This window comes from Colias croceus, chromosome 12 (genome assembly GCF_905220415.1).
Source record: "Colias croceus chromosome 12, ilColCroc2.1".
Lineage (NCBI taxonomy): Eukaryota > Metazoa > Arthropoda > Insecta > Lepidoptera > Pieridae > Colias > Colias croceus.
Genome location: NC_059548.1, coordinates 7,020,496 through 7,033,210, shown reverse-complemented (window position 1 = coordinate 7,033,210; position 12,715 = coordinate 7,020,496). Strand labels below are relative to the sequence as shown.

The 12,715-nt window shown below is 34.7% G+C and overlaps 1 protein-coding gene across 6 annotated transcripts in view; it reads right to left on the bottom strand.

Moving 5' to 3' along the window:
- Positions 1-12,715, bottom strand: part of LOC123695946 (serine/threonine-protein kinase unc-51) — a 31,737-nt gene that overhangs the window by 3,866 nt on the left and 15,156 nt on the right. The window contains exons 4-14 of one of the 6 annotated variants that reach the window (XM_045641888.1): positions 12,596-12,669; positions 12,128-12,288; positions 8,968-9,104; positions 7,907-7,999; positions 7,122-7,220; positions 4,876-5,153; positions 3,679-3,786; positions 3,576-3,593; positions 3,338-3,440; positions 2,488-2,642; positions 1,829-1,946 (exon numbers count right to left, since the gene is read on the bottom strand). In XM_045641888.1, coding sequence (XP_045497844.1) covers positions 1,829-1,946; positions 2,488-2,642; positions 3,338-3,440; positions 3,576-3,593; positions 3,679-3,786; positions 4,876-5,153; positions 7,122-7,220; positions 7,907-7,999; positions 8,968-9,104; positions 12,128-12,288; positions 12,596-12,669 — 1,344 coding nt within the window. The remainder of the gene's footprint in view (positions 1-1,828; positions 1,947-2,487; positions 2,643-3,337; positions 3,441-3,575; positions 3,594-3,678; positions 3,787-4,875; positions 5,154-7,121; positions 7,221-7,906; positions 8,000-8,967; positions 9,105-12,127; positions 12,289-12,595; positions 12,670-12,715) is intronic. The other 5 variants (XM_045641889.1, XM_045641890.1, XM_045641891.1 and 2 more) reach the window with 5 other exon arrangements.

Genomic DNA, 12,715 nt, shown 5'->3' with positions numbered 1-12,715 from the left:
AATTTGTGTTAAAATTTATATATTTTACGATGGAAACGACATAAAGGCAGCGTCCGGCAAATTTTCAATGGCATGATCATCAGTAGGTACTATCAAAAACATCAATTTCAATATGATTTTAATAGGCTATTTGACAAGGTTTTGAAAACTGTCTCAAATTATTAAGATACGTTTATAGAGCACACAAAACACATGTTTCGTAATTTTTTGTAGTTATTCATTGAGAAAATGGAAAATAAAAACATGATATTCAAATATGCCGCCAAAACACAATTTTGAAGAATATGGCGTCTCGCGACCATGGTGACGTCACAGCGGCGTAAACATCAACTTGCTCCTTGTACTTATTGTTCGTTTTTGTTTTAATTATAGTATAATTAAGTTAATCTGTTTAAAAACCAGAAAATGAGTTCTTATAGGTGGTGTGTAGTTCCTGGATGCAGAAATAGAACTATTAAAACCCCTGACAAACTATTTATATGTGCTCCAAAAGATATAAAAATGCGTAGAAAGTGTTAGGTCAGTTAGGTCGCAGAAATCCAAGTGATATTAGATATATCAATTAAAACAGTTATATTTTTTTGTGAAGACCACTTCGATGTAAGTATGGTGTTGAATACCTATTACCTAGTAGGCAGTTTATTTTATTTGCAATACATAAATCGTTTCATTACTTACCTGCTTGAGATAAGATAATGATATAAGTATATAAATTGATGATGACGTGTTTGTATTGATATTGAAAATACAAACACATCAATCCTATAAACTGGATGGCTGAAATGAAAAACAAAGGGCATAACCTAAAAAATGTATACTTCATAATTATTGTGCTATTGTGATTCATGTTTGTAGGTACATTTAACTAAAAAGGTAATGACGATTGAAATATTAACTTATGTAGCTGTTTTCACATTCTCAATTCAGGAGCGTAAAAATCTGGGTTGTTTTTAAAGAACATGCCAACCATTATAGCGTCCACTTTAGGTAGATTTCTACTGTCTGCTTTTTCGAAATTAGGTTCCATGACAAACAAAAATAACACATAAAGAACAAAACTGATTACAGACACCTTGAATCACAAGAAATAAGTTATACAAGAAACAAAACCAAAAGCGAAATTCAGCAACGACGTGAGTAAACGTTGGGATCACTTGTTATTTACGCCGCTGTGACGTCATGGAAGATGCAGCCAATCATGAATGTTTTCGGTCACGTGGTAATTTTAAAAAATATGATGTTTTTTCTCGACGATTTATAAATAAATAAGTTATTATTTATATCATTTATTAATTTAAATCGCTTCTAAAACCTTATATATATATGGATTACACAAAAAAGTAATTTATTTTTTATACTGTCAAATAGCCTATTGATAATTATTTTATAGAAAGAGGCTTTATTGTAAAAATTCTACGCTCTATGTTATTACATACGAAAATATCCCAAATTTGACGCGTCAGTTATCAACTCGAACGTCTAATCGTCGAATAGCACGCTATCTGGCCGTTGGAGCAGCAGATAGATTTATTCCTCAAATAACGTAGTTATTCGATAGATAAGTCCTATTCGTCTATTGAAAAATTGAATATTTTGTTAACTGAAGAATAAAGTCTATCTAGCTGTTTATCTGGGCATTGAAAAATCGGCCCTAAATCAGAATTACAAATTAAAACAACGGAATGAAATTCATATAATTTCCAGAAGCATCAATTGTTTTTACCAAGGCTATATTGACGCACAGTTTTGTTGACACAACCAAATGTATCACATAAATTAACTAAGATTTTGTGTACTTAACATACGTGTAAATAGCAAAGCAACTTACCATCAGAAGCGTCCATGAGAGCGGCGATGGGCGCGCCGCACGACACGGCCAGGTCGGACAGAAGCTCCGCCAGCATCAGCACAAAGTTCAGCTGCGAGAACACTTTGCTGTGCTCCTCCTGTGATGAATATTATAATAATTATAAAAAAATGATATGCAAATTAATATTATTAATAAGGTACATATTAAAAATTAAGATAAATAACGTAAAAAATAAGCAAAAATCCAGTGACATTGATAAAACAATTTTTTTTATTACATTTAAATGTTACTGTATAAATACAACTATAAACTTAAAAGTTAAAACACTATATGTAATACACATTCATCACAATATGCTTATATTAAATGCACATTTGAGTTCGATAGTATCGATAAGGTTATGTGGTATAGATAATAATTAGTAATTATCAAATATTCAAAAAGCCTAAGCCGCGACGGCGCGGTGAACTATAGACATTCATTCACTGCCGTACACGGACAGCTCGAGCCGTCGCGATCGCTTCAAGTCCTCAACTGCGCGGTTTGTAGCGACAGCTCGAGCAAATCGTGTTCGTCGCTCAGCCGTTTACTGCTCGAGCAGTCCGTGTACGACCGGGCTTATTTCTAAACGAATTTAACGCTTACAACGAACAATAATAATCAGCAAATGCACTCACGGCGAGTATGGTCTCCTCCTGCAGGTTGGGTATGTAGACGGGCGGGTCGTGCGCGGGCAGCTTGAGCGCGCGCAGCAGCGCGTCGGGCAGCGCGCCGCGCTTCGGCGAGCACGAGCCGCTCGCCTTCAGCGCCAGCGGCACTGGTGGCGAGGAGCCTTTCAGACCAACACCCATCAACACAAGCGTAGAGCTCTCACACACACACACACACACAGCCGCAACAGCGTACAGCTAGTGCGCTCTCACATAATAGTAACGCATTCGAGATGTGGTATCTCTATATTGTACAATCACACTTTCAAATCTCACAAAATCGTAATGCCCGTTTTACATTATGCCAGTCCAGTGGTGGGTCTGGATATTGGGAAGGATTTGATCACTGGACTGGAATAATATAAACCAGGCATCATGCATGCAATATACCGCTCCTTCTTACAGTATGGTTATACAAGGGGGGAATACCTCGTTCTCATAGAAGTTAGGCAACGGACAGCTAAATTTTTATAACTTACAGAATGACATGACTACTAATACATTTTGGCAGTTCATATTTCATTTTTCTTGAACAGTCAGGAAAGTAAAGATAAGAGCGAGCAAAATTAAAATTTGCAATAATATAGATTATAGACATCTGATCTGATGCTGTGTAATTTTATACTTGGTAGAAGGCATTCCAGAGTTATAGACACGCAATGCTTTTCTAATATCACTTTAAGTCTAGTAAAATCTATCAGTACAAACGAACAATTTACATCTTAATCTGACTAAATAATGGAGAAATTATCTAAATATCTCCTATCTTTTTTCACATATAGAACCTAATGATATATTACATAACAAGTAAACTTACGGCTCGCGTTGGTCGGCGAGACCTGCCACAGCGAGGGCGGCGGGGAGCTCCCGGAGGCACTGCGTCGACGCGTCGACGGGGGAGTCCCCATTGTGAACGGCACCTACATGAATTAACAAAAAGATTTTTATAATGCGTAAAATAGGGTTAAATATTATCTAAAAATGGAAAAAGCACTATGTTATTCAAATGTGGTGAGGTGATTTTCACTACGAACATAAACAGCAAGAACACTCACATTCTTTTTACGATATACCTAAAAACAAATGTTTTATATCAGATTATGTTAAGAAATAATCTATTAATTTTAATAAAAAACTAAACGTTCGCGTTATACTTACAGTAGGCGGCGAGAGAGATCCAATGTTGGTCGCATTTCGGTTGTGGTTTGATCGGAGGACGTCTATGGGTTGCGACCGTGGTACATTGGAACCTGCCGTTAATGGATTCTGAAAATGTTTATAAAATTTTACCAATCAATAATAGGTATAAAGGTAGACTGTAGGTAAATTCAGAAGATAATTCCTTAAAATAAGTGGTTTAATAATATAAAGCATCTTCAATCGTTTGAGTTTGTGTGGCCACGTATCTGTCTTTATTAGCCATTATTTTTATAATCGTGCCAAGTGGAATGTTTTTATTATATAATAACAAAGCTTAATATGACGTTTCATATAGGTTGTTCAATTATGTTGCAATAAAAATACAATTAAAATAATCATAATTAGTCTCAGACGCGTGGATCAATTTATGTTCGTAGAGGCAATTCTTGAGTAGGTCTGGAGGAAAATAATGTCAAGGATGTAAAATTATCTAGGCCATATTAGTAATATCCTTATTTTTTTGTATGTATCTTATCTTGAAATGAACGAGGAAAGATGACACTGCATGAAATTTAATAACAATTGAATTACAAGAAATTTCATTACAGGTTTTACATTTATTTGAAATATGAATACCTAAACCTAATATATTATGTGAAAATTATAATTCTATTCATATTTTTTCACACCAACATCTCTCAACGGTTTTATTGCACTACGTGCAAATTAAAAAGTGACAGTGACAGACATTAGAATCAAACCTAAAAATGAATGGGCATCTTTATATATCTATACTATATCTATCTATCTAATATATATAAATCTCGTGTCACAATGTTTGTCCTCAATGGACTCCTAAACCACGGAACCGATTATAATAAAATTTGCACACCATGTGCAGTTTGATCCAACTTGAGAGATAGGATAGGTTTTATCCCGGAAATCCCACGGGAAAGGGAACTATGTGGGGTTTTCTATGAAAACGCGGGCGAAGCCGCGGGCGGAAAGCTAGTAATATTATAAAGCTGAAGAGTTTGTTTGTTTGAACGCGCTAATCTCAGGAACTACTGGTCCGATTTGAAAAATTCTGTGTTAGATAGCCCATTTATCGAGGAAGGCTATATAATCACGCTAAGACCAACAGGAGTGGAGCAGTGCGGGTTAAACAGCAAGGCACAGCTAGTTTATTGCATAGCAGCCATTCACGCCACTCACCCTCATCTGTACATTAGCGTGTTCCGCGATGGGCGCGTGCGACACGGGCGAGTGGGGCGAGTGGGGCGAGTGGGGCGAGTGGGGCGAGTGGGGCGAGTGGGGCGACGGCGAGTGGGGAGAGTGCGGCGTGTGACGCGCGTGTGCAGCGAGCGCCAGGGAGCGGGGCCGCGACGCCGCCTCGCTGGACGACGACCCGCCCGAGTACTCGCCCGAGCCGCTGTCCGCTTCCACCACTACGAAGTCCTCCGCGCCCGCCCATACCGCTTCTGATGAGTCGGCTGTACATAAATATATTTTGCGTTATTGCATTGATCGTGCTTAATGTTCGAACGAAGTTCCTTATCGCAGGTTGCGAAAGGGGACTAGACGGATTTAAGACAAAAAGTTGTTTCGACACTTTTTGCTATAGTTGTAAATTTGTAATCCGTGCGGCGTGCGCGTATTTCTCATTCTGTCACTCTCTCTCTCTTATAGAAAGCAAACCAGTTAGTTACTTTATTAACTTCGTTCCATCCAGGTGTCCCTTGACACCTTAAGTATTTTTTGTTAGTTCATTTAATAGAACTATAATAGATTATTTTGTAATTTAAATCAGAAACAAGTCTGGTCACATCTTAACAATAACAGAACTAAACATTCGTAACAATTTATAGTTTTGGACTTGCAACAAAATAACCTAAAATTGTCCTTAGCACATTCAACACAATATATAAAAACAGTGAAACAACAAGAATAACCCTTCAACAATAAAGGTGAATTGACACAAATAGGTATTTAGCAAGAACACTAGACGATAACATTAACATTTATTCAGGGAATAGTAAACAGTAATGAATCATCCGTGTTCCTTATTTGTGTAGAAGTCTCCTAACCCAGCGCCAAGCGGCCTGATCGGTCCCAGACACAATAGATTTTCTGTTGTGTCTGTGGTTCCGGGGCCTGAGTTACTACATAATTAGGTGATAATAATGATTGAATTATTATAATTATGCTAAAATCACTACCACAATAATATGTATACGTTACATTTATATATTTCGCGTCGATAAAAACTATATCTATTAAACGAATTTCAAGCAAGGTTAAGTGATATCTTTCTAAAAAACATTATGAAAAAATATGATATTGTTCGTTTTATTAAACGTTGAACAATAATTACATTGTGTACAATTTCTCAAAGCACTAATATTTATCGTACGATTAAGGCGTCATTTATTAAAAACGTCTTATTTATTACCATATTTTGAAGAATTTTGATGAATATCGGCAGTTTTCTTCAGCACTGAATACATAACTCCACTGACACGGAATATACTGAAGGTCAAACTCAGTGGACGTACATGTATTGTTTCCGAGCCAAATTGCGAAACGCTAATGTCGTCAAGATATTGGTTTAAAAATAGTTAATATTTATATTAATTCAACAATTTAAACACTTATTTCAGTAAAGCAGAAAATATTGGGTTTTTGTACAATTAATTTATGTATTCACATGTTATTTATCTTCATGCCAAGGTCAATAAAAAGTCATATTTCTTATTTAAAACTATCAACTATTAATGAGTATAATATTGTAGACTTCTATAAATTAATGAATTTATTACATTGCAAAATGTTGGAAGCAAATGAATTATTGCTGCAATAAAATTGATACAGAACGACGTGCTTTAAACATACACGATCCTGGGTTATCATTCAGACCTACAATTGCGTTGAGAAGAACAAAACACTTTCAAAATTAATATTTAATTATTCTGATTCGCAATTTTTGTATTTCTTATGAGAAATAATACAATAAGCCATAAAAGCAATGAAATATATTATATTTATATTTCGATAATATATCGTTTTCGTGATACCGAAAATATATCTCGCAATTGATCAACGATTATTAAGACAAGAAATAGATATTGAAATTTACTTTGCTACCGAAAATCACCTTGAAACGACTGATTTTAAATTATAAAGTGTTTCAATGTGTAATAAATGAATAACTAAAGAGTTAAGTTCATAGTTCGCATCATTAAACTATCCAAAGGTTACAATTTTTTTTTGTTTAATTTGCATTTTCCAATAGAAATTACTGATGATCAAAGTAAGGTGTTTCCAGCTTACTTTGATCATCAGTAATTTGTATTGGAAAATGCAAAATTAACAAAAAAATTGTAAACGTTGGATAGTTTAATAATACGAACTATGATGACAAATGCTCTTCCTATACGCGCAAAAAAATTGAAATAGCTCACCTGAAGACGTAGGCTGCGACTTCCTCGTGGGCTGCGGCGCGGGCACGGGCTGCGGCTGCGGCGCGCGCGCGCCCCCCACCGCCGCGCTCGAGCCCGTCCCTACCGACACAACGCACACTGAACACCGCGCCAATACAAACTCCACCAGACACAACACCTCCGATATCCTCAAATTCCAAAACATCTCAATACATACATCCACCGAGCGACGTATCGCCATGCACAAAATAAACGAACGCAGGGTCGATACATTATTTATATAGCCATTCCGAATGGCGATTTACGATTTCGAAGTAAATAACACTGCAGACCCGGCCGAAGTACCGTTCGATAACTCCCCACATTATGCTTCGCTTCACGGCAGCGCGTTCCCGTTAAACATTCATGCGAAGCACAAAATCGTCCGAGTACATTGCCCGGGTGCAGACCCTGCACTTTGTTATTGTTTTTATACAATTATGAACAATGCGATAAATAAATATGGAATCGTAAAAAATGTATTCCTTGTTAAAACGTTATCTTTTGTCGGAGGTCATAGTAATTTTTATTGAATTTACATTAACATGATATTAAATAAAAAAAAGTTTCAACATAAGAAATGAATATTTAATTATATCCAAACATGCTAGCATTTTCATAATACATATAGGTAAATGTTTCGATATTTAAAATGGTAAGCCATGCGTTTCAAGCGTACCTATATATTTAGTATGATAAGGAAATGTTATGCGACTGATAATGAACCCACCCCATGCAAGAAAGCGAAAGAGAAATTAATGATATACCCTGGCTCTCCCAAGACTCCTCTAGGATACAGTTAGTATCGGGTCGGCCTTCATTACCGCTCTCCAATATATCAGGCAGGTCCGAGTCCAAACCTGAACAATATTTATACCGTAACCACAACGTTACAAATTTAACCTATACCATGAGTGCGAATCTATTATTAGTGAAGTTAATTTTAAAAAGGACGAGTAAGAAGCGCTATCAATGTTACATAGAACTTAAACCATGTGAAGTTTTTTTTTGTGGTTGTTAATTAAAAATGCTTAACATCAACTTGTATTTATTTCTTTTAATCTAATTTTTTGTTATGGAAAAATTTCGTAAATTATACATTTAATCTCCATTACTGATACATAAGTAATTATGTAAATCTTCAGAATAATTTTCTTGAGTCGCAGATGTGACACCATTTCCTGCTTTACTTTTGACCTATCATTTATCGCAATAGAACTGAATCACTATTATAAAAAGTGTGATGAACTCTTGACATTTAATTGAACAAGTCAGGTCAGCGCTCTGAATGAGCGAGCAGAATCTGTGTGCCTTCCCTCATAGAACTGATGTAATCAAACAAAACATTTTAAGAGGTTAATGTAACTCGTGTAAGTACCCCTTCAATGTTTTTATCTGATAATGAAACGTATTTTTCTTGAGGTAATCCAATACAGCTATTAAAGTATAATACGAATAATGAAATACATAGAGGCCAAATAAATAGGAAACTGTAACAGATTTTGTAAGAATGAAACATTTAGGTCGAATAGAGTGAATCATCCGAACATATCGTAGTTTCATGAAACGTACGATTAAACTCATGTTTTGTATATATTAATCAAATTTACTGCATCACTGACTAATTAACAATTAATCGTGTACTTTAACGTGACATACGATAAGGAACTACTCGCTACTGGAAGAACGCGGAAAGATGTGATCGAAATATTATTGCGTAGTGATTTGTGAAGAAAAAATGTTTTCAATGGTTAATGTTAAACTAGACTAATGAATTAATAAAGAACTAGACTGATGATAAGGCAAAGATGGTGTGTACTATACTAACTTGTTATAGAAGTTGTTCTGGGTCTTTGTAAGAATGGATGGTTGAAGAACACCTCAAAAGGCATCCGTTCTCGAGCGTTTCGTCTCAGTAAGCCGATAAGTAAATTGCAGAGCTCGGGACTTGTTCCGGCTGGCATCCTGCAAAGTTTAAACATCATTTTTTATACTTTTATCGCGTTATGATATCATTATTTTAGTTATATCATCATATATATTTTCATAAATAGACCTATGATGTATCTAATCGTGTAAAATTGTAACTGACAAGAGACCAAAGAATAAATTGCGATAAATTCTTAAAAATAAACATTCACTGTAGTGCAGTTATCAGTAATAAAACTATTCTTTGAATTTGATGTAAATAATTCTTTCTGATACTTAAAATTACTCGTATATTCTTGAAAAGGGTTTTTCATGAAAACATAAACATGAGTCATTTTATCAAACATAATAATCGCACGCTCAGATGGACTTGCGAGAATAATATGACGTTATGTCCATTACAGTGAGCAATAATGACGTGAAAGTTTAATATCAATGGATATGCTATGTTTATGTGAAAGTGTAAAATACTATGTTTTCTTACAGATACGCAATATTAATAGATATACATTATACACGTATGAACAATTATCTAACGTTGTTTTAATAATTTCATATGAACATAATAATATTATATTAACAGCTTTGTAATCTAACCTTAAACGATTGAAAGGAAACTCGTACCTATCGTAATTTTTAAACAAAAAAAAACACTGGTAATTGTATAATTCTTAATTTATTTTGCCTTCAAAGTAAATAATGACGACTTCTAGTTTTATGACCGTTGATGAATAACGGCATTATATAGCATGAGGGCCAGCTGTGAGGCGAACATCAGCTGACAACGTTTGAGAATTATTTTTAGTCGCACATATAGGTACACTAGTCACTAGAGGTAGCAAACACATTTGCTGTCTATGCAATTAAACGTTCTTTATAATGCACTGATGCATTAAAAGGTTCATTATCTTCGCAATAAATTGCTATTGATTAATTGATCGGTATATTTATAGCGGTGAAGCATTTTCGCAGTTACTTTAGCGGATTCTGAGAAGGCTATGATAATAATTATGTTCATATCAATGGAAAATAACTTTTATGAAAAAACAATAAAGATGCTTTTATTTTCCTTTCTTCTATTTACCTTCATGTAGAATGGTTTCAGGAAGCCCTCTTAGGCGACGATCAATAATATTGTGTCAATCAAGTGTAGGTATACTAGGTAATTACCTAGTTTGTAAGAGAAGTAAGATTAATTAATCTCGAATTAGTCTTTAATACAGGCACTTACCTACTAAGTAAGGTAATGTGTGTTCATGAATTATACAAATTTTAGCATAATGTATGTATAAAAGCATAAATCCTATTGTAAATAGTGAATTCAGTTATGCTTTGTGATACAAAGTATGAACCAACGGCTTGCTCTCTTCAACCATAAAAGTTACCGCCATGTTCATTCAACATTTTTATTGTTGAAAACTGCACAAACCGCATTTCATTGTTAACATTATTTCAATATAACATTATTTACGAAGTATATAAACACCAATTTCATGCGTACAATTTGAAGTACGAACTGTGTTAAACATTTATTCAATAATAATTCAAAATTAGATTAAAGTTTACAAAACTTTGCGTTGCACTGGCGGACGCAAATTTACTTCCAAAATTAACCCGTATAACATTAACAACCAATAAACATCGAGTCGTTGTACGTTTTACACGAACTCGCGTTCTTTGAGATTTCACGTACAGTTTAGGAAATTAAATGAAGAAATGGCCAAATTTGTTCCACTACAATAAGGAAGTGTTTAATTCGTGAAACCGTGAATAGGCAAAGTGAGCGTTGTAGATTTTAGGATTTTCACATATTATGTAATATGTAGTAAATTAGTTACTTTTATTACATATCACTTGCTTATTAAGTGAAATGATAAATAATTACCATCAACTATACAGGGTTAGTTTTCAATGACCAGCCAAAATTTAAAATTAAGATCTAGATATTAAACCAAAGGTACATTTGAAACATTATTGTCGAATAAAATAAAATAAAAATAATAGCATTCATTTGAAAATGTCTTAAAAATTTTCTAAATCGTAAACACCGCCAGAATCAATGCACTTGTGTGTGTGCGCGCATCGCCAAATTTGTGTGTGCTAACTTCTACCTATCTAGGTTGTTGAACTGAATTGTGCTTTTGTAATGTCCATGTCGTCGCCATATCGTAGATTTGCTCATTTCATGAAATGGCCAACATAGTTTGATCAGATCGTTAAATCGTCAACGTTTCACGATTTGGTCGATCGACATTTGGCCAGATCGTATAAAATATAGGTTAGGTTAGGTTAGACTTTAATAAACAACGCACGAGCCGAGCGAGCAAAGCGAGCGTGCCGCGGCAGCTGCAGCGGCCGGCGAGTGCCAGAAGCGAATCGCTTTTTAAAAAAGAAACAAAAATGGTCATATTTCGTGAAATGGCCATCCACGTTTGGCCAGATCGACGATATGGCCAAATGTGGATGACCAAATCGTGAAACGTTGACGATTTAACGATCTGGCCAAACTAAATTGGCCATTTCATGAAATGAGTAAATCTACGATATGGCCACGACATCCACACGTTCGCTTTTTAGTGGCGGACAGGAATGAAATCTAATTAAGAAAAAAAAAGGTTTTTTTTTCATTAGATCTAAAATGTTATCGATACTGAACCATTTCTGAAAATTTGGCCGGTCATTGAAAACTAACCCTGTATTTAAAAAACTGTTTTTTGAGGATAACATATTCATGTACAACGGTTAGAAACATAATGACACTATATTTTGAGATGACACGATTAACTAAACTACATCTGCATCGTTGAAATTTCAAATCTTAAAATATGTAGACGAACATGTATAAATAAGAATACTCGCATTTTAAAATCTTTAAGACTACTGAATGAAGAACTGCAAACATCCGCTATAAAAGAATATAATCAACAATTGAAGTAACTACTTAGTCTTTGTTGTAACTATTTTCAAAGAACATGTAAGCCATAATATATCTGTTTATAGTGTGGCCATACGTAAAATGATCGAGATATATTCGTTTGGCTAATTAAATGAGAACTTACTTGGGCTGTAAGTCGACGCTGTTCTCGTAGAAAGCCTTAAGTTCGTGCGGCGTGGTCGCTTGGAAAGGAGCCTTGCCAGTTAAGCATTGATATACGATCGTGCCCAAGCTCCAGAGGTCCGCTTTTGCGTCATATTTTAGGGACATTATAACTTCGGGCGCCTGAAATTCAAAGTCGTTAAAAGAGATTTTTGTGTTTTTTTTTTTATGAAAACATACCTACATGGTTTCATTTTCATAGAGAGAAACTTTTTATATGTAATATATATTTAGTAAGTACTGAAAAAGTTATAAGAGACTATTCAATATATTATATAGTGTAAACAAAGGAGGACAAAGGGTAAATTAATTTGTTTTTAAGACTAGACAATACATCGTGACCAGAACCATTCAAAATTTCTTTAACAAGTGACATTTTACTGTATCTATAGAATATTTGTGATAAAGTAAAATAATATGTGAATGTTACCATATACATAGGAGATCCGCAAAGTGTGACGGCCATGTTTCCTTCTTCTAAGAATCGAGCAAATCCAAAATCAGCTGTGTAAGAAATAGTTAAGCCATAAATAATTTTGAATAATTTTTA